Source organism: Microcaecilia unicolor, chromosome 6 (genome assembly GCF_901765095.1).
Source record: "Microcaecilia unicolor chromosome 6, aMicUni1.1, whole genome shotgun sequence".
Taxonomy (NCBI): domain Eukaryota; kingdom Metazoa; phylum Chordata; class Amphibia; order Gymnophiona; family Siphonopidae; genus Microcaecilia; species Microcaecilia unicolor.
Genome location: NC_044036.1, coordinates 132,050,036 through 132,072,237, shown reverse-complemented (window position 1 = coordinate 132,072,237; position 22,202 = coordinate 132,050,036). Strand labels below are relative to the sequence as shown.

At 44.5% G+C, this 22,202-nt stretch overlaps 1 protein-coding gene across 3 annotated transcripts in view; it reads left to right on the top strand.

Annotated features, from left to right (window-relative positions):
• Window positions 1-22,202, top strand: part of SRGAP3 (SLIT-ROBO Rho GTPase activating protein 3) — a 155,292-nt gene that overhangs the window by 98,981 nt on the left and 34,109 nt on the right. For 2 of the 3 annotated variants that reach the window (XM_030205440.1, XM_030205439.1), the window contains exons 3-13: window positions 1,150-1,312; window positions 4,545-4,607; window positions 5,628-5,813; window positions 6,803-6,931; window positions 10,442-10,663; window positions 12,927-13,028; window positions 14,559-14,756; window positions 15,408-15,492; window positions 17,385-17,412; window positions 20,411-20,513; window positions 21,892-21,952. In XM_030205440.1, the coding sequence (XP_030061300.1) occupies window positions 1,150-1,312; window positions 4,545-4,607; window positions 5,628-5,813; window positions 6,803-6,931; window positions 10,442-10,663; window positions 12,927-13,028; window positions 14,559-14,756; window positions 15,408-15,492; window positions 17,385-17,412; window positions 20,411-20,513; window positions 21,892-21,952 (1,340 nt within the window). Of the gene's footprint in view, window positions 1-1,149; window positions 1,313-4,544; window positions 4,608-5,627; window positions 5,814-6,802; window positions 6,932-10,441; window positions 10,664-12,926; window positions 13,029-14,558; window positions 14,757-15,407; window positions 15,493-17,384; window positions 17,413-20,410; window positions 20,514-20,824; window positions 20,856-21,891; window positions 21,953-22,202 lie in introns of all 3 variants that reach the window. The other variant, XM_030205441.1, reaches the window with a different exon arrangement.

Below are 22,202 nucleotides of genomic sequence, written 5' to 3'. Positions count from 1 at the left end.
ACAACTTTTTCATAATTATTTAATATATCTATCAAACTTTGTATTTGTTTTCTCATTTTTAATAAAACGCTATTTAGCTTGATCAGTTGAATATTGTATCACTGAAGGACCCATACCAACATGGTCCATGTTTCAGGAACCTGCATTGTGTGTGTAAAAGAACACAATGACCTTAAAATTTGTAAAAAAAAGAAACCCTCATTTGTATAAGAAAACTCCCGCTAAATCCCTCTTACCGCAATAGCCTCTGCTCGTTCTTACTTAATTATATTTCAAAATGGTGCCTGGGACAAAATGCTGACCGATATAGTGACATCATCATTGATTGACATTCACTACAGCCTATCGAATGCCCTACTTACAAAAGAGACCACCAGTCTATCGCCAAATTTAACCCGTTTTCAACTGATAAATCCAACGTTTTTCTTTCACGTTGATATCTTATCAGCATCAAAACCCTCCCACCTCAATTCAAGTTTATCAGTAATCTTCCATTTTATATCAAATTTCTGTACCCAATGGGCAACCAATGGTGCAGTCATGATTTTACAATTAATACGTGATTTATGCTCATTAAGACAATATTTTATGGGTCTACTAAAGATTGCAGGGACACAATATAGCATAGACCATACACTTAAAGTCACAGGTGGTCGTGGTACGAGATACAATAGTTTTCTGATACTTACTCAAGGACCAAACCGGTCCGTCAATGGTACCTGTAACACCACTGACAATTTCTATATTTTTGTGACCAGTTGGTCTTTCCATTCCCACATAATCTATGTGTCTGTAGGACAGAGTTTCTCCTGTTGTTTTGCCTTTTTGATATGCTCATGCTTTCTGCATACCAGTGTGAAGCCTACTTGGAACCTTTGCAGAAGACTGGATTCTAAATTTGGAATCAGCTGACAAGAGGGGCTTTACAAAAGTTTAAATTCTGGAATAATATAAATCAGAGCAAAACCAGAGAGTAAATCACTGCACTTGCTTTACTGACTCTGAAACACCCTGTTTTAGTGCACTGCATTAAATTACTCTGATGCTTGGGCTCCTGAGGCCCTGGCTGTCAGAGAGATTCAAAGTCCTCATGCTGTCCTAATGCAGTACAATCCGTCACGCTCCTCGCTTTTCTTAACCTTTGCACAGAAAAGATCAGCATCTCCTTTCTCCTGTGAACTGCTGGTATCTGGTACTGACCCAGACCCGACGGGAAAGCAAAGACCATGCGACACTGAATGATATCTTCATGAACAATGTCATTGTCCGTCTCTCCCAGATCAGTGAGGATGTCATCCGTCTCTTTAAGAAGGTCAGTGTGCTAAGTTATATATTATCTGTAAGAGATTTAAAAGAAAATATGTCGCTGTAGTTTACTTTATAGTTTGTTCAATGCATTTTTTCTAGCAAAAAAGGAGCCGGTACTCAAATGCTAGGCCACCCTTAAGGGGTGGGGTAATCACTGAGGGACCCACCCCACGATAGTCAGGCCCCCTGCAACCAATTTGGTATGTAGAGCCTGAGCTCATTCATTAAAACTTGGGGTCCATTTTAGCAGACAATGGAAAAGGTGCCGGTACTCACTACCCCCAAGTACCCCCTCAAAAAAAGCCCTGTTTGTTTGCATTTTCTATACGGCCTTATGAATTAATAAGGTGATCTATTGATAGGTTAAAGTGGCCTGTCCTGGATGCAGCGATGTGAGATCAGAGATCTTACCCTACCCGAGTGTTTCAAAGATAATGAACAAGCAGCGAGCCGAGATAAAGTTACCCTTTCACTTGCATTTCGATAAAATTCTGTAAGCCACATTGAGCCTGCAAATAGGTGGGATAATGTGGGATACAAATGCAATAAATAAATACATGTGCAGGGTGTCTGTAACTAAGAAAAACAAGAGCTGTTTTATACGATATCTTTCATTCAGAGATGATTCCAGCCTGATTTTTTGTAAATTTGTAACAGATTTTGGAGGGTGGCTCGATCAGAACTGGCATCTATTGGGCAACAGCACCATGAATCTTCTCTAAGCAGACATTTTTATTGTGTCCTGTAGGAGCTGCATAATTTTAGTAATAGACTGGGTGAGATTCTGTCTCTGCAAATTTGATAGATGTTCCAGCCTTTCGCTCAATTCGGCTTGAAGAGTATAAAGCATCTATTTTTTATATTGCAGGGCCAAAACTGTGGAATGAATTGCCTTTCAATATGTGCTCAATGAAATCTCTTGATATGTTCAAAAAAGCCTTGATAACATTCTTATTCCGAAAGGCCTTTGGCAACAGTCTGGCTTTTGATTAAGTAATGTTTTTAGAATTCATGTGATAGTTTATTTGAATTTCTATTCAATGCAAATTATGAACTTTATGTGATGTGAATGCACTCTTAGTACGTTGTATTGCTTGTGTGTGCATATTATGGTTATAGTTTAGAAGCCCTGGCAGTCTTGTGGCCTAGCCAGGAACACAGCAAAGATGACACAAAAATAGTCTTAGACGATGTAGAGAGGTCCTCTTTATTAAATGAGTTCAAACCAATGTAGTTCAAATCGACTCGGCACGGCCATGTTTCAGCCAATCGGCCTGCCTCCAATAGGCGACGCGTATTGCTGACCCTGGACAACGTTTTCTAAGCATTGAACAAGGAGTGAGTACTTTGCTTGGTATCAGATTATATACTTCAACCTCACAGACCATTCCCAAAGAATATTAAGACTCCTGAGGCAGGCCGATTGGCTGAAACACAGCCGTGTCGATTCGATTTGAACTACATTGGTTTGAACTTGTTTAATAAAGAAGACCTCTATACATTGTCTAAGACTATTTTTGTGTCATCTTTGCTGTGTTCCTGGCTGCTTTCAACTTGCGGAGATTGTGTTCTTCTATGTGCACATAGTCTAGTGGCCTAGATGAGTCCTGTCTATCATGACTCCACATTCAAAATGTCTGCCATGCCCTAAAGTAGGGAAAGCATGTGGAGCTTGTTTCATGGAATTCTTTCCAACCTCCATTTGAGTGTGTATATCTGTGTTCACTCTCTGTCTGTGATTAAGACAGGAGAGGTAAAGGACCGTTTGAAAGAATTCCCTATCTGCTATGTATCAGCGCTTCTCCTATTGAAATATATTGGCCCATTTTTTTGGAGGGGGGGGGGGGGGGAGACTATATCACCAATGTGATCTAGTCCATTTCTTTTAACTTAATGTATCAGTTCCTCTGTTTTCTTCCTCCACCAAATTTGGTCCCGTTGTGTTAAGGTTTTGGAGAGTAATTTTGCCCCTAGACAGTTGGACAGACACTGCTGAACCTTTATGTATAATTTCTTTTCAATATTCTGATGAATTAGAAAGAATAAAAATGAGATCCGTGCGCATCAGCAGCTTATGTGTATCACTGAGGGCTTCCTCTGGTATAGGGGTGAGCAAGAGAGGGTAGAGGACGATAGATTGGGGAAAGGGATAGATATTCTTGGAGTGGGAGAGGGAGGGAAAGGAGAGTGACTCACTAGGAGATCTGATGAGAAGTAGCCTAGTGGTTAGTGCAGCGGACCCTGATCCTGGGGAACTGGGTTTGATTCCCACAGCAGCTCCTTGTGATTCTGGGCAAGTCACTTAACCCCCCATTGTCCAGGTACAAATAAGTACCTGTATATAATATGTAAACCGCTTTGAAAGTAGTTGGAAAAACCACAGAAAGGCGGTATATAAGTCCCATTCCCTTTCCCCCCTTTCCCTTTACTTCCTGGTTCTGACTTTGGAGTGTTAACAGAGCAGAATGTTTTTCTGCAGCTGCAGCAGAAAGAGTTTCATAACAAGGTCTGAAGTGTGGTAGAGTATTGAGGATTCATAATGCATTCAAAAGCAACCAGGGATACTAAGAAAAAAAAAAAAAACCAAGCTCCAGATCTAGAAGTGAGGATATAGTGTTGACTGTAAACCGCAAGTGGACCTGTGTGGCGCTGCTTGGCTGTCGCAGGGGGTTCTTGTGGAGCTGGATTCGCTCTCGGCTCAGATGCTTTGGCTTTCAGGAGCCTGCTCTCAGTTTAGGGAGTGTCTGCCTGAGCTGAAACTGACGGATGAAGCATAAAGAGCAGCAAACAAATGGCTTCCAGGCTCTTATTAGAGTCTCTGAGGTGCAGTGGACTCAGCCCCCTCTCCCCCCCCACTCCACCCAGGCAATTTCGATAGGGAGCCAGGCAAGGTCAGAAGAGGGAATGCCTGAGCGCTAAGCCTCTCTTCACGTTAGGGATATGCTCCAAACCCTCAAATAATTTTGGATGGAGGTTCTGCTTTTCATTAGAAAGGAAAGCTGAAAGAGTTGGAACCTGTCTTGCAGTCTGATCCAGCTGGGAGACTCATAGGAAGGAGAGAGTCCGATGTTTGGCAGCCGGGAGAGAATGATGCTCATTTCATGAATTTTTACAGCATGCCAAGGGAAGGGTTGTAGTCATGCGACAGGCACTGGAGCCAGTGCAAAACTGCACAGATTTGGGTTTTGTGGAAGAATTTGGAAAATAGTTTTATACTGACTCTCTTCCCTTTTCAGAGCAAGGAAGTAGGCCTTCAGATGCACGAAGAACTGCAGAAAGTCACCAATGAACTGTACACAGTAAGTAGCCCTTAGGGTAATATACACGTGAGGTTGTCAGTAAACATATCAGCCCCTGAGTCACTGATTCTCAGCCTCACTGCTGCAAAGCTGGTTAAACACCCTGGTGATATACAGATAGGACCACGTGAGCTGGCATTTGTGGCCCTTCCATGGTTGTAAGTCTGGCATCTAAATCCAGAAGCTGAACTCATAGACTCTGTGGCCCAATATTCAGTCTGAGCAGCCAGTGGGGTTTTTGAAATGATGGCTGCGGATTTTAAAAATATGTCTGTTCAGCGGTGCTGCACATAGAATATACATAGAGAGGGCTGGTTATGTGTTAGGGTGGAGCGAGGGGTTCTGCCCAGTTATATACAGTAGTAATATTTAGCCGATGTCCTCACAGTTAAGCGGTTTAATTGAGTTTACAGAAAAGACCACCCTAAATTAAACCACTGAGCCATCACATGTTTAACAGCTAGTGGTCAGTGAATATTTACTGCAGGACTGAATGGCCACCTGGACTGAGTATTGGGCCGATATAATCTGAGTGCAGCCTCTGGAACAGATGGAAAACTTAGCAGACAACCATGGCAAGGTCAGAAGTGGCAGCTCATGTGGTTCATGTGTCAGCTCTCAACCACTTCAGTGACCCAGCAGAACCCCTGGGACAGATGTTAGCAGCTGCCTTGCCAAGGGAGTGTAATTGGATGAGGAGAGAGATGGCTGGTATTGTGATCTGCTTCCTCTGATAAAGCTCTCTTGTTGGCACACTGCAGTCTGGGATTGCAGAAGCTCGTAGGTGCGACAAGATTGTGGCTCTGTGTTTTGTGTCGCTGAACTGCCTTGTACCCTATTGTGTGTTGTGCTGTCACCTGCAAAGCTGCTGAGATAGTCAGACTGCCAGCACCATGTGCAGGTCACATACAGAGATCTGTGTTCTGTCTTCTGTCTATGTGACCTGAACACAGCCCCACTGCCCGCCAGATGGATTTTGCAGCTATACATTCCTTTGAGGCTGTTTCTCCATCACTGTAGGTTATGAAAACGTATCACATGTACCATGCGGAAAGCATCAGTGCAGAAGGCAAACTGAAGGAGGCGGAGAAGCAAGAGGAGAAACAGATCAGCAAGTCTGGGGATGCGCCGGTTAACCTGCTGCGCCTCGAAGACCGTCCCCAGAGACGCAGCTCTGTCAAAAAGATTGAGAAGATGAAGGAAAAGGTATGGTCTCATTTCTCCATGTCGCGGGCTCAAGGGCAAATGGGGCACACAGGCATTCTAGGGTGGAGCTTAGGGACACCAGGGTCATATCTGGGTTTGGGCCAGTGTCAGTGAAGAGAAAGGATGACAGTACTGACATGTGTCCAGGCAACAGCAAAAAAGAGGGTGCAAAGTACAAAACAAAATCCAATCAAAAAAAAGAAGTAAAAGCTCTAGGAGCCTTCACAAGCAGGACAAAATCTTTATTCACACTACAGGTATTCCGTATATAAAACTTAGATCATTGACCCGACACGGGCTGTGTTTCGGTGCTGAGCGTCTGTGTCAAGGGTCGTTCGCTATTTGGTCGTCCACTGACAACTGAATCCAAATGGGACCAAACTTTAGTCCGAGCAAAACCAAATGTACAATAATCCTGCCAGCCGTACACAGAGTCGTGGCTTCTTGTGGTCTTCTGACATAGTAGGTAAGGAAGTATGCAAGAAGCCACGACTCTGTGTACGGTTGGCGGGATTATTGTACGGTTGGTTTTGCTCAGACTAAAGTTTGGTCCCATTTGGATTCAGTTGTCAAAGAGGATGACCAAAAAGCGAACGACCCCTGATGCAGGCGCTCAGCTCCGAAACACGGCCCGTGTCGGGTCAATGATATAAGCTTTATATACGGAATACCTGTAGTGTGAAGGCTCCTAGTTCTTTTTCTTCTTTTTTAGTACCGACATGAGGACTTGCTGACTTGGGACAAGAGTGCTTCAGCTATGGTGTTAACTCATTGAAACACGGGGAGGTACCTAATCCCCGGGCTTATTGTGGAGATGTTTTAAATGACTCGACTTGCCATGGCAAGATTTGAGCCTATGCTGATATTGCAAAGAAGTACCAAGGGAACCCCTGCACTGTTGAAGGTACTGTGGAACTCAGGGCAGTGTCTTAATGTTAGATCATAATTAAGACTAGAATTAACCGAGGGCTCTCTGTCTTCCTTTTCAGAGACAAGCCAAATATTCAGAAAATAAGTTGAAGTGCACTAAAGCCAGAAATGATTATTTACTGAACCTTTCTGCGACCAATGCAGCTGTGAGCAAGTATTATATCCATGATGTCTCTGACCTTATCGATGTAAGTAACCAGGTCTGCACTACTTCCAGAACATTAAAGGCCTCCCACCCGCCCACGATTCCCGACCCTTCAGCCGCATTGCCACACACCAATGAAAACTGATGTGAATGATTAGTGGGTTGTCTGAGGCTGCGCCATTCTTGCATCTCTTTCTACATTTATGCCCCCCCTCACCCAAAGGTGCCATTTGGACAGGTCACATGGGCTCAGGTGGACACAGATGTGGCATCGAACAGGGTCGCTGATAAAGTGATGGATGCGAGTGTCACACAAAGCTCCCTCATGTCTTCACTGCACTCCTGTAATCCAGGGTAAATTCCCTATAAATTACCCACATATTAATGCCCCGGAATCAAATTTATTTATTTGTTACATTTGTATCCCACATTTTCCCACCTATTTGTAGGCTCAATGTGGCTTACATAGTACCGGAGAGGCGTTTGCAGACTCCGGTGTGAACAAATACAGTGTGATGTTGTGGAAAGATACAGTTCATATAGTACAGCCACATTAGGAATCGTAGAGCGGTAGAGTTGTTTTATGTCCATTACGTGCTTTAGTTTTGTTGTGTGGCCGAGGTCGGGCATTTAAGTTGGATCGGTAGGGTATGCCTTTTTAAACAGGTTGGTTTTTAGTGTTCTCCGGAAGTTTAGGTAGCCGTACGTCATTTTCAAGGCTTTTGGTAACGCGTTCCACAGTTCAGTGCTTATGTAGGAAAAACTGGATGCGTAGGTAGATTTGTATTTAAGTCCTTTACAGATTGGGTAGTGTAGATTTAGATGTGTTCGTGTTGATTCGGATGTGTTTCTGGTTGGTAAGTTGATTAGGTCTGTCATGTATTCAGGGGCTTCGCCGTAGATAATTTTGTGAACCAGGGTCCAGATTTTGAAGGCAATGCGTTCTTTGATTGGGAGCCAGTGTAATTTTTCGCGAGGGGTTTTGCGCTTTCAAATCGTGTTTTTCCAAATATAAGCCTGGCTGCCGTGTTCTGAGTGGTCTGAAGTTTCTTTAAGGTTTGTTCTTTGCATTCTGCATAGATTCCATTGCAGTAGTCTAAGTGGCTTATTACCATTGATTGTATCAAGTTGCGAAATGTTTCCCTCAGGAAGAATTATTTCACGTGTTTCCACATTGAGTGGAACATTTTCTTTGTTGTGGATTTCACTTGGCTCTCCAGTGTTAAGTTGTGGTCCATTATGACGCTGAGGATTTTCAGGCTGGGGTGTCGATACTTGTGGGGATGTCCGCGCTGTGTTGGGATGAAAGGATGAGACAGTGTGTTTTTTCTTTATTAAGTTTTAGTTGAAATGTATTTGCCCATGAATCCATGATGTTCAAGCTGAGCTTGATTTCGTTGGTGATTTCTGTCAGTTTAGTTTTGTAAGGAATGTATATTATGACATCATCTGCATAGATGAAAGGGTTAAGGCCTTGGTTGGATAAGGACTTGGCTAGTGGGGTTATCATTAGGTTGAAGAGGGTCGGTGATAGCGGTGATCCTTGTGGTACTCCACAGTCTGCTTTCCATGGTGATGATGTGTTTGAGTTTGATTTTACTTGATATGTTCTTGTGGTTAGGAAACCCTTGATCCAGCTGAGTATGTTTCTACCTATCCCAAACTTGTCTAGTAGTCTTATTAATATATTGTGGTTTACTATGTCGAATGCACTCGACATATCGAATTGCAGGAGGAGGATGTTTTTGCCTATTGCTATTTCTTGCTTGAATTTGGCTAGGAGTACTGTTTCGATGCTATGGAGGGGGTGAAATCCTGACTGTGATTCGTGTAATATTGAGAATTTGCTTATATAATCTGTAAGTTGTTTGGTTACCATGCTTTCCATCAGTTTGACTACCAACGGGATAGATGCTACTGGATGGTAGTTAGTGATTTCATTAGTTTTTTTTCTTGGTATCTTTTGGTGTCGGGGTGAGTAGGATATTGCCATTTTCCTTAGGGAAGAGACCTTGTTGGAGCATGTAATTTAGGTGGGATGTGAAGTCTGCTATGAAGCGGTCAGGGGCGGATTTCATTAGGTAGCTGGGACAGGTATCTAGTTTACAGTGAGTGTTGGAGAACCTGCTGATCGCCTGGGTAACTGATTCGACGGTCAGGAGGGCAAAGTTTGACCAGGTTCGGTCAGCCGGGTATGCTCCAGAGGTTGGGTCCAGTTCATTAAGGAATTTTTCTATGTCAATGTTGTCCTGAGGTAGCGTGTTGCATAGGTTTACAATTTTTTCATTGAAATACTAGGCAAGTTTATCTGCAGGTAGGATGTCTGTATTCGTTGTAGTGACCAAGTTGGTATCTAGGAGTTTGTTCACGAGTTGGTATAGTTTCTTCGTGCCTTTGTAATCAGTCCCTATTTTAGTTTTATAGTATGATCTTTTGGTCTGTCTTATTGCGTATTTGTTCAGCTTCTCCATTCCTTAATGCTTTTAGCTGTATTGAACTGAGGGAGGTGTTGCGGGACTGATTGGGGGCAAAGTCTGTGAGGCCTTTCTACCTGTTGACAGTTTTTAGACTGAAAGTATTTGCTTACTACACCGTTTATAATTAGGTACAAGGCAAAGAGTCTAAAAATGCTCCGTATGTTTTTGGTTCTTTTTACTCCTCCCTGCACAAACTCCTCATGCTTTTCCATTTGGCTCTTGTCCTATTTCCATCATACAGAATATCTAATTATTTTCATGCTTCCTCCTCCATCCGCCAATGATGCTAAAGTGACATCTAACTGATTGATTCTCAGTGTCTCTCCATCCTCGCGACATGATCTCCTCACTTCCCATCCTCACTTCTTCCTCAGGGCAGGACCTCCTCACTTCCCATCCTCACTTCTTCCTCAGATGTGGTCTGTCCAGTTCTCACATTGCTTTTTCCTTGGGGTGTGGTTTCCCTGGTTCTCACATTGCTTTTTCCTTGAGGTGTGGTCTCTGTGATTCTCACATTGTTCTTTCTTTTGGGTGTGGTCTCCCTGGTTATCACATTACTCTTTCCTTGGGGGTATGATCTCTGTGGGTTCTCACATTGCTTTTTTCTTGGGGTGTAGTTTCCCTGGTTCTCCCATTGTTCTTTCCTTGAGGTGTGGTCTCTGTGATTCTCACATTGTTCTTTCTTTTGGGTGTGGTCTCCCTGGTTATCACATTACTCTTTCCTTGGGTGTATGATCTCCGTGGGTTCTCACATTGCTTTTTTCCTTGGGGTGTGGTTTCCCTGGTTCTCACATTGTTCTTTCCTTGAGGTGTGGTTTCCCTGGTTCTCACATTGTTCTTTCCTTTTTGTGTTACCTTCCTGGTTCTCACATTGCTTTTTTCTTTGGGGTGTGGTCTCCCGGTTTTCAGTTTTGATCTTTCCTTGGGTGTGACCCCCCCCCCCCCCTCGGTTCTCACATTGCTGTTTGCTTGGGGTCTGGTCTCTCTGGTTCTCAGTAGTTAAAGTCCATTAGGCTTCTTTGAGCAGACCTTCATCTGATATTCTTTATTCTATTTGCATTATTTTCTCCTTTCAGTGCTGTGACCTTGGATTTCATACAAGCCTGGCACGAACCTTTAGGACCTATCTCTCAGCAGAATATAATCTGGAGACATCACGCCACGAGGGCCTGGATATCATTGAGAATGCTGTGGATAATCTGGATGCTCGGAGTGACAAGCACAAGATCATGGACATGTGTAACCAGGTCTTCTGTCCTCCCCTGAAGTTTGAGTTTCAGCCCCATATGGGAGACGAGGTAGGCAGGATGTGTGGCACCTAAGCCCCGACCAGGCAGAGATTGTCCAGCTGGGGTGCTTTGCTGTTTGAGAACCTACAAATTCAAGTGCAGTGTGTGGCTAGATCTTACAGACATGGAGCCTCGTAATGGAATTTGCAATTTAAAAATGTCAACACAGAGAAAAACTGCTGATAGCAGATGGGCCTGAAGGGGGACTAGGGGGTTTCTTGTGAATTTATTTTATTGATTTATTTATTGTGGCCTGGTTCCAGGGAGGAGGGTGTAAAAAAAAAAAAGAAAAGGTGGCACCAGCTGACAGAGGACAGGGTACATTGCTGGAATAACTAACAGGTGAGTTTGGAAAGAGACTTTGAACAGGATGGGAGGAGAAAGCATGGTGGTGGTGTGGGGGGAGCCATCTTGGCTTCAGTGGATAATTTTCTTCTAAGGGCCAAGATGCAGGAATGTGATGAACCCAGTGTGGTTTCGGGCACTGAGGAGGAGGAGGAGGAGTAGTCACAGAGAGTGGAAGAGACACAGTAGCAGAAAAGCAATCAATAAGTCATAGGTGTGTGTGTGGGGGAGGGGGGAGGGGGAGACAGGGTCATACCCTGGATGCATTAAAAAGATCCTGCACTTAATTCTGCCAAAGTCTGTAGGTGTGAAAACCCCACCCGGACATATGGTAGTAAACTAGCACTTGAAAAGTAGGCGAGTGGGATGCTGTTCATCTCTGCAGTAGTTTATAGTTATAATTTATAGCTTATTATTTATTTATTTATTTATTGTTTATTTATGCTTAATATGCCACTTTATATCTAATGAGCAGATCTAAATGGTGTCAAACTAAATAATGTTAAATGGTATTTTTGCAGTCCTAAGGCTAGTCCTGAGCAGGGACTGGAATATCTCACCCTGCTGTCCTTGTTCTCCCTTTCTGGATACTTAAATCCTTTGTGATGCACATGTGGAAGAGCAGTGGAGGCAGCTCCTGTTCCCCATGTTTCTGCCTGAGGCACCATGGATGTGACTGGAGATGTGCTGCTACTGCTCCTGTTCAGTCAGAAATTTGGCAGTGTACCCTTTAGGGGCATGGGGAAAAAGTCTGTAAGCTGACTAATGATGCTCTTAGATCCCCTGATGAAGCTTCAGTCAAGTGAAACGGCGATCTCCGTCGGGATGTATTTTGTAAGCTGAGTGTTTACATATGATTTATTCATTGTCTTGTTCTTGAAACATTTTTGCATTTTGGAAGTTTTTGTGCATGTGATTGGTTAAAAAATCAGAGGAGGTTTTTAAGACCGATGATAAGAATGGAGTCTCGTGAACATTGGTATATGAGATTTTTAAAGTTACCAGTATTGGACTTTTGAGGTCTTTCCTCTCCTTCTGTAAAATATATCTGGAATTTATATAGTTTTGATTTCAGCTGTGATTGTTCTGTTTGGGTTTTAAGAATTTGCAGAATGGATACGCATGAGAGAGATCTGCTTGCCCTGTGACTGCATGGCATGCAAACCTATCCCATGTATATTCTTGGAGGAGAATCCTGAAAAACCAAGCTGCTCGGAACCTTTGAGACATGTTTTGAAACCCCAGCTCTGTCTGTATTGGGAAGAGGTTTTCCCCAGGGGCATGCTCCAGTGTGAATGGGGTGGGGGGTAAATAGCACCCACAGATGGCCATTTTCAAATTCCATAAGAGCACTGGCAGGAAACACAGGTGTAAATGTTCAGAGGCATTTATGGTACAAAGTTTGTGGTTAAAACGACAGAGTGTGGCCCGTTTGAAAACTGCTTCCTAATCAGTCAAGGAAATTTTATTATTTTTTATCAATAAATTTTTATTTAAGAAATAGAAAGCAAACATAACAATTCCACCCTCCCCCAACAACAGCAAGATCATCTTCCCCTACTCCTCCTTCCTGCCCTTCCAGAGTCAAGGAGATTTTTGCACATTGCCAGTTGAATCTGAAGAAAATACCATGTCAGTTTATGCCCAGACCTCAGATGTGTCCTCTGTGCACTGAGTTTGCAGAATCCAGCCATGTACGAAGTGCTGAACAGTTACAGACCAGGTGATTTGAAAGGAATCTGATAGAGTCCTCCTCTGAAAATGGGGTTAAAGCACTCGTGTGTTGGGGTCTCATGCTGTAATCCTTCTCTTTGTACAAGGGGCTCAGAGGCTTTCTCCCTGTGCCTGGTGATGTGCAAATGCCCCCTGGACTCACTTTTTTCTGTCCTTGGAAGCTGTGTAGTGACCTGCTCTGTTCTTGCCACAGGTGTGCCAGGTGAGCGCCCAGCAGCCTGTACAGACAGAGCTGCTCATGCGATACCATCAGTTGCAGTCCAGACTTGCCACATTGAAGATTGAGAATGAAGAGGTGAGTGCTGCATGTGTGCATGAGGGGGTTGGGGAGTGGGAAAGGTTTCTAGGACAAGCACTTCTGCACCAGCTCAGTAACTACAAAATCCTTACGAATCTGAGTAAGAGATTTTCACCGGAAATGAAGGCTTTCCATTTTCCCACAGAATGAGAACCACATGGGCACTGGTCTAACTTATTTGCATTGATCTTTGCTTCAGCAGATAACTAGTTATGTAACAGAATTTGTTTACACCAAATATCAGTTTCTAGGTGACTTGATCTTTGTTAGAAGTTGAGAATGGGTCTCCGTTTTGTAACCTAAGATCCCCTCCTACTCTGCCCTTCACCTACTCCCATTTCCTCATTCTCTTATATGATCTGTGAGCTGGGCAGAGGCCTGATTTCTTGCCTCTGTTCTCAGGTGCATAAAGTGATCCCTGTCTTCAAATAAACCCCTCCTTTGTGATTACATGTTATCCCTTTGTCTCTTCTCTCTCTGTCTTCATTAGATTGTAAATTGCACAGTCTGTCTTGCTATGTGTTTGTACATTGCTTAACCTTGTAGCATTATATAAATGTTTCACGATAATGATAACAGCAGTAGACCATACATTCCTTCTCCCCCCCCCACCACTTACTCCACCCCAGGTCACACATTGCCCTACTGCAGAACAGGTCTAGCATAAGAGTGCAGGCTTCCCTTCCCTCCTATCTTGGGTTGGTGCCTGGACCCCGCTAAGAAGAGTGGAGCTTGTTTCTACCCTTCTTACTACTACTGCTACTACTACTTATCATTTCTATAGTGCTACTAGACGTACGCAGCACTGTACACTGAACATAAAGAGACAGTCCCTGCTCAACAGAGCTTACAATCTAATCAAGACAGACAAATAGGACAAATAAGGGATAAGGATAAAGAGTAGCAAGATTCCGGAATCCCAAAGACTACCACCACTACTACTACTTATCATTTCTATAGCGCTATTAGACGTACGCAGTGCTGTACACTGGACGTGTAAGAGACAGTTCCTGCTTGACAGAGCTTACAATCTAATTAGGCCAGACAAACAGGACAGATAAGGGATAAGGGAATTACTAAGGTGGGAATGATAAAACAAGGGTACTGAACAAGTGAGTAAGGGTTAGGAGTTAAAAGCAGCATCAAAAAGGCGGGCTTTTAGCCTAGATTTCAAGACGGCCAGAGATGGAGCTTGACGTTCCAGCTCAGGAAGTCTATTTCAGGTATATGGTGCAGCAAGATAAAAGGAACAGAGTCTGGAGTTAGCAGTGAAGTTGGTCATCTGTTGTACTGGAGATATCTAACCATAGCACAGCTCTAGCAAATGGTTTAACTCGGGGCTTCCAGACTGTGGGTTCTAACCCCAAATGGCATTTTGAAGCCCACCGTTGAGGTTGCCATCTAGATGGGCCTGCTATAAAGATGTCATTGGCCTGGGGGATTGGTGCCTTCAGTATCTACGCAAATGGGGTCACGGCCACAGAAAGATTGAGATTGCTGGTTTAACTTTGTCTCCAACCCACTCAGGTGCGGAAAACTCTGGATGCCACCATGCAGACACTGCAGGACATGCTGACGGTGGAGGACTTTGACGTGTCGGATGCCTTTCAGCACAGTCGTTCCACAGACTCCATCAAGTCAGTGACTTCTGAGACATACATGAATAAAGTCAACATAGCCAAGCGGAGAGCCAACCAGTGGGAGACAGAAATGTTTTATTTCACAGTAAGTGAGCTGCTCTCTTTATTTCTGTATGTGGGACTTGCACTGCTTCCAGCGTTAAGGGTTGGTGGTGTATTACTTTTCCCTGTTGCTACTGCTGGAGGCAGAATCCCTTTCTCCCCATTATCTCTTGTTCTGTGCCGATATGTCAGGTATAGAAATGTTGGATCAGTTGGATGACACTGATATTATTCTGAGTTTTGCCTGTTTCCAATTTCTTTCCTAGTCAGGCTGATTCCTAGAACTTGACCAAACCTGCTCTGTTTGGGCTGTTTGCTTATGGGATATTTTTGGTGTTCCACTGGTTCTCTTGCTTGCCACAGCACAAATGAACGAGGGAATCAGGGTTAACATGTAAATGACCAACAGAGCTATTATTTTAATAAAGTCATCGATGTTGCAGTCAGGTGATTATGTTGTGGGTGAAGCTTCTCGTACTGTTTTTTGTGCGATGGCTCCTGATGTGAGTGGCAAGAGACGGATGCAGGCTGTGGTCATAATGAACCTGGAACATCTGGAGCCCTTGTGAGAGATGCCAACAAAGCCTTTAGCAGAAACTTTTTCTGGCATGCATTGTTCTCTTTACACCCTTCCTCGGGGCAACATTGGAGGCTGTTTCTCCTCCAGTTACTAATCACATTTCTTTTCTTTCAGAAGTTTAAAGAGTATTTGAATGGCAGTAACCTTATCACCAAGCTGCAAGCTAAGCATGACTTACTCAAGCAGACCCTTGGTGAAGGTGAGAGAGGAGAGAATGCTGCTGCTCAGGTTTTTGGATGTTATTTCATCTGCTGTTTGTGAACCCAGGAATTGCTAGTTGCACTGGTTTTGTGGGGTGATTTGGTTTGGGTGCTGGTTAACATATGGGAAGAGATCAGGTTCTCTACAAAGCCCTGTAAGACTGCAGCCTGTTTTTCAATCCCTTTGGGTCTATTATCTGCAAGACCTGTGGTGTTGGAGTGTGAGTGTGGGGAGCCTATAGGTTGAGTGAAGGCTGAAGTGTTACCTCCTCTGGAGGAAGTGGGGATTGATTTTATACACAGAAATTTAACCTAAAATAGAACTAACAATAGCCATACTGAGTCAGACCAGTGTATCCTGTTTCCAGCAGTGGCCAATCCAGGTCACAAGTACCTGGCAGAAACCCAAAGAGTAGCAACATTCCATGCGGAATCCCAAAGGGTAGCAAGATTATATGCTGCTTAACCCCAGGGACAAGCTGTGGGTTTCTCCCAGGTCTACCTTAATAATAAGTACATAAGTAATGCCACACTGGAAAAGACCAAAGGCCCATCAAGCCCAGCATCCTGTCCCCGACAGCGGCCAATCCAGGCCAAGGGCACCTGGCAGCTTCCCAAATGTACAAACATTCTATACATGTTATTCCCGAAATTGTGGATTTTTCCAAGTCCATTTAGTAGCGGCCTATGGATTTGTCCTTTAGGAAACTGTCCAAACCCTCTTAAAACTCTGCCAAGCTAACCGCCTTCACCATATTCTCCAGCAACGAATTCCAGAGTTTAATTACGCGTTGGGTGAAGAAAATTTTTCTCCTCTTGCGGCCTTTACCTCTTGGAACTTGTCCAAACCTTTTTTAAATCCAGCTGCATTAACTGCTTTCACTGCAACCTCTGGCATCAAATTCCAGAGTTTAATGTAAGGCACCACCTTATTTTTTTTAATGTTTATTGACCATAATTTCTGTGCATTAATGTGTGGGCCGGCTTAACTATCAGGCAGACTCGGCAGTCACCTAGGACAGCAGCTTCTGGAGGGTAGCAGAGAGCAGCTGCAGCAAAACAATGAAACCTATCCAACACAGAAACTCAGAGAAGCTTCAGCAGTTACTTCTACCTGCAGGGAGGGGGCAGCAAAGAGCAGCTGCAGTCACAGCCACACACTCCAAAGCAGTGCCGTAGCGAGGGCGGCTGACACCCGGGGCGGGTTGCCGCTGTGCACCCCCCCCCCCCGGGTGCAGCACGGCGCCCCCCCTCGGTGTGCACCCTCCCCCCCCCGGAGCGCATTGTTACTTTGGAAGCGAGGGGCGGGCCGATCCGCCCCCGAGTCCACGTCGCTGGGAGCTGCGTCGGCTCCATTGGTTCCTTGCTCTCTCTGCCCCGGAACAGGAAGTAACCTGTTCCGGGGCAGAGGGAGCAAGGAACCAACAGAGTCGACACCCCCCCAGCGGCGTGCACCCGGGGCGGACCGCCCCACCGCCCCCCTCTTTCCTACGCCACTGATTTAAAGGCCATCAGTGCATGCTACACTTTAATGCATTTTACAGGATCATTATAAGTATTGTGCTATTGAGGTGATCTTGATTATTGAGTTTAATTATTTCAAATCTGAGTGGGAGGAGCTACAGGCTAAAAGTTAAATGAGGAGGTGTAGAGCGGAAGGTTTGTCTCGAGTGCCTAATACACTTGCAACTAACATGGCAACCAGGAGTGCACAGCACATGGAGCCAATGGCCCTCTGCCTGTTCACTTCCACAGACATCCTTGTTGGCAGAATGGCGACATCTGCTGGCAGAAAGCTGAGAAACCACTGAGCTTCCCCAAAACAGAAAACAGTGAATTTACTTGTTTAGTATCTACGTCAATAGACATTTTTCTGTGGCTTTTTTTGCAGGTGAAAGAGCTGAGTGTGGAACAACAAGGTAAGAGGAGACTCAGAAATTTGACAGATACCCCACATCCTGGGAACCTTAAGTAGAGGGTGTTGTGCTAGTGACACAGATAATAATATTGTTACAGTGGGCCTTGCGTGTTAGTGACACTGATAACACTGTTGTATTACACTGGGGCCCGTGTGTTGATGACACAGATGGTACTTTTATCTCATGTTACCGCAGGGCTCAGGGTAGGGTTACCATATGGCTCCGTCCTCCTTTTTCTGGAGCCATATGGTAACCCTAGCTCAGGGTTCCTCTTGGCTCCTCTGTGCATGTGCTCAGGCAGCCTGTATCAGCATGCTGCAACACAGTCTCTCTGCAGGTATCAGAAGTTTGCACGAATCCAGGGATACAGCAGCAGGAACAGGGTTCAGCTCCCATATTCACAGGAAACCTCACTGACCCCAACCACTTTCTGCTTTCCGTGCTCACTTCAGAGCAGAGATTCTCAACCCAGTGCTTGGAACTCACACAGCCAGTCCGGTTTTCGGTATATCCACAATGAATATGCATGAGAGAGATTTGCATACAATGGAACCACTGCATGCAAATGTCTCTCATGCATATTCATGGTGGAAAACCTGACTGGCTTGAGGACTGGGTTGAGAACCCCTGATTTGGAAAATTGTACTCTTAAAGGCTCTGGTAACTGTTAAATCACTTGTGGACATACTGCAGTAGATTTTCCCTTAAGATTCCTCACTGAAATGTTATGTGTTTGCTTGGAAGCCCATAGAGAATTCAGGGAGTTTTCACAAGATACTGTCATACTCCGAGGTTCAAAATCAGGGGGTATGTGAGTAAATGTGAATGATGGGCACCTGGAAACGCTTCTGTTTATCTAGACTACGCATGGCTGTATGAGTCTTTGAAGATGTTCCATACTGAGCTCTTCTTGCTGTCACTGTGCACCAGGATGTGCTGAAAGGGACCTCCCAGAGGGCTGCATCTGAGTGCCTTATCAGTGCATCCTGCTGAGTTCAAAATATCCAAGCATAGATTCTCTGTAACACTCTCTCAGTGAGGACAGAAGTAACCACAAACAAAACACACTTTACATTTTAATGTTCTAGAATTTCTTTTCCAGCAGTTTTTTTTCTTGCTCCTTTGGCTTCCAGCTGAAATTCAACTGGCCTCTGCTGGGGTTACAGCATTGTGAGCCCTCCATTTTTTTATAAACTGCTGAGTTTTCTGTATCAGTTAAGCGCTTTAGAAAATTGTAAATAAACATAGACATTCACAACTACTCGAGGTTTATCTTGCATTTTTGAAAAGCTCCTTTGACCCCCAATCATGGCAGTGACAGTCCTGAACATGGTACATGCAGCAGGCCCTAAGTCTGACCAGTAGGTGTCACCACCTGGTGCTGTGACTGCTGCCTATGTGGCCTCCCCTGCCCTGGACAACTCAGGGAACACAGTGCAGCTCTTTCACACTGCTGATCCATCACACCAATCCCATTTGTTCATTGTATTTTTTTCCTTTAAATACAAGGCCCTTCTGATTATTGAACCCAGGATCTCAGCATTGTGAAAGGTCCTGTGTGACCTGGTTTTTTCCAGGCCTGGCTCTGCCGGTTCTTCTAGTTGGCCTGGGATACTGTCCTGTGGCAACCATTCTCAGCAGCACACAATGTTACGGCTGCTTGGTCCCTGCAGGCTTGAACACTGGGAAACAGTTGGAGAACCTAAGTGTAGAACTGGAAGGGAAGCTTCGGCTGAGGGTAGGGTGTGAGATCTCTTAAAAAACCCTTGCAGTCTGTAGGGTTTGAGCTTCCACTCATGTGTTGTAAGTGGAAGGGGATAAGACAACTGTGATAGTTTATTCTGTGACCACCATCATCAGTGCCTGAGGGCTGAGAGGCCGTGCAGAGAGCAGTGTATTGAATTGGATGATAAGGCCATTAGGCATTCCGCTTCAATGCAGAGAGAAAAACAGGGGCTTCTGATGCTAGAATTTTTTTGCCAGGTTCATGGCATCATAGCTTGACCCGACTCCCCTGTCCTGATAGCTTTCTGTAATCAGCAACCCCTGACCCAATCCGGCCAGTCTCCTACTCTCCTTCCTAATATTTAAACAAAGAAAAATTCCCTGGTGTCTAGAGCATCCCACCCTCCCATCACATCCCCCACCCCAAATGTAAAAACAAAACAAAATAAAAATTTCCCTGGCGTCTAGTGAACCCCCTGACCCTTCCGCTGTGCCCACTTACAATTGCCTCCAGTCTGTTGTCTTCAAAAATGGTGGTACCTGACCCCATGTGGTGCATCGTGGGATGCACTGAGCAGGGTTGACCTTGTGTAGGTGGAAACTACCAAATAAGGAAAAAATTTCCTTATATGGCAGACTAACCCTGCTTGGTGCCAGGATGTACAGTGTAGGGTCAAGATGGCAGCCCCAAAGGCAGAAGCAAGGGGGCATCGCTCCTGCCGCTTTAAAATATGCCTCGAGGGGGTAGGGGAGGGGTTCAGGGGATGCATTAGACACCAGAGAAAGTTTTTTTTTTTAAAGTTGGGTTGGGGCAGGAGGGGAGGGAGGGGTGGTAGAGTGCATTAGATTCCAGGAATATTATTTTAAAATATTGGGGGGAGGGAAGTGATTGGGTTGGGTTATGGGGACGGTTTGTTGAGGCATGGTTTAGGGGAAGGGGGGGGGGGCAGAATATTTTCTTTGCCCACAATTTTTCCTTTTTTATGTCATTCTGTCAGCATATGAGCCAGTCACTGCTCAGGCACTGACAGGAAGGGTGACATTTTGCAATGAGCTGCAAATTACTGCTGCGATTTTAACGAGGCAGTAATTTGGATTTTTGGTTGCTAATTTCACAGTAGATGCTGTGTGTTAAGCTGGCTCTACTGCTAGGCTTTCTGCATTGGCCCTTGCAAGAACTGGAAGTTAGATCTGCTGATATAGAGGAGGGAGATTTGCGTTTTTCTGTGAAGTTTTTGTGTTGTGTTGATTTGTTTTGTTCCATTTTTCCCAGGCCCCCATCTCTTCCCCCTAAACCACAGAAAATGAGAAGAGCTAGGCCTCGCTCAGTCTATAATCATAAACTCTTTCATGGCAATATGGAAACGTTCATTAAGGTACTTGGCTGTGAGAGGCTGATGCGGAATGGGATGGGGCCTCTTCTGCAGCCTGTCTCCTTGCTGGCTCACTCTCCTGCCTCCATCCTCTGTCCTTTGCGCTTTGATGGTCTCTTTGTCTTTTAGGGGATTTGGGGGTTTGCAGTGCGCTATTACTGAGCATCAGGTCCTGCTGGGGATCTTCACGGGTCTCCAAACTTTCATGTCTCTGCAGAAATGTTTTGCTTTGGTTTCCTCTTTTCTTTATTCATCTTATTCATGCTTTTGGCTTCTCTTTTTCTCCTGCTCTCTTGCTTTTTTTCTTTTATTAGAGGAAGAAGAAATACTCGAACCAGGAACCAGGTATTTACAACACATGCTTTCCTTTGCTGAGAGAGAGCCCAGATTAGGAAAGACAGTTCGGGCTTGATATTTCAAAGCACACCTTCTTCCTTCGGGATCCCTAAAATTATGGAGCTTGCCCTAGAGGGGAAAAGCATGTTCTGTTAATTGAAATGGTCCATTAGTCTATATTGACTGTGGTCCAGATGGTCTTTACCTATGAAAGTGAGATCATATCTATTCACTGACCTGGAAGTAACATTCTGCTTGTACTGTGTCTCGCAGCCAGGTCCTCATAAAATAATGAATTCAGCTCCATATTGTGATCTTTTCTTTCTTTTACGGTGTGAGCTGCAGCCGTGGGACTGGCTAATAGTTTGATATTAAATTGAAGGAGAGCGTCACACCTGTCTCCTGACACCTGTCTTTTAAACTACAGCTCATTTTCTTAGTGGGATAGAGAGGACTACAAATCCCAGAATGCCCTGTACCTCACAGCTTTAATGAAAGATTGCATCTGCAGCAGGGTGGCCTGGGCTCCCCAGACTAGGTTAGAATTTATTATTTATGGATGATGGGCTGAGAAGAGCCACTGCTGGGGACATACAAGCTAGACTAGACAGCAGTAAGCAGTTTTAATCTTCTAGCTAGAATGTATTTTTGAAATGGTAGTTATTAGAATCTTTTAGTTTTTTTTAGCTGGGTCTTGGGATTTGCAGTCTCACACCTACGGTGGTCCAGAATGTACAACTTTGGCAAGCTTGGCCACAGATAATTCCATAAATACCTGGGTCACATTTCTCCTTCAGTGTGACTTTGAATTTTCCTTTCCAAAGCATTATGGGATTTGAAGTCCTGACTTTTGAGTTGTACTGTCAGATTACAATACTTAGGATGATTGGGGAAGGGTGTTGGAAGCCCAGGTCTGGAGTGAAGCCTGTATTGTGCTCATAGAAATCACTTTGCCCTACTAATATTCAACTTCTGGCTTTTCAAAAGGATTGTGATGAAGATGTAAATTACTGGAATATCAATAAGTTCTTAATTCTGTTTTCAGGATTCGGGACAGGTGATACCACTTGTAGTTGAAAGCTGCATACGATATATCAATTTGTATGGTAAGTTCATTCTCGCCAGCTAAATCAGAATCCTGGGTAGCAGAATTAAAGTACATCATCTGATCCAGATCCCCCATCCCTGATGTACTCTCCCACCCCCCTCAGGATGCTCCTCCCACCTGACCCATGCATCCATAAGACGCCCCACCACCATCCATCCCCTAACGTTTACCCAACCCTCCCCCCCAGACATATTAGAGGGCCACCCCTGGAGGTTTAGTGATACAGGGAGGTAGTTGTCCCCATCTGC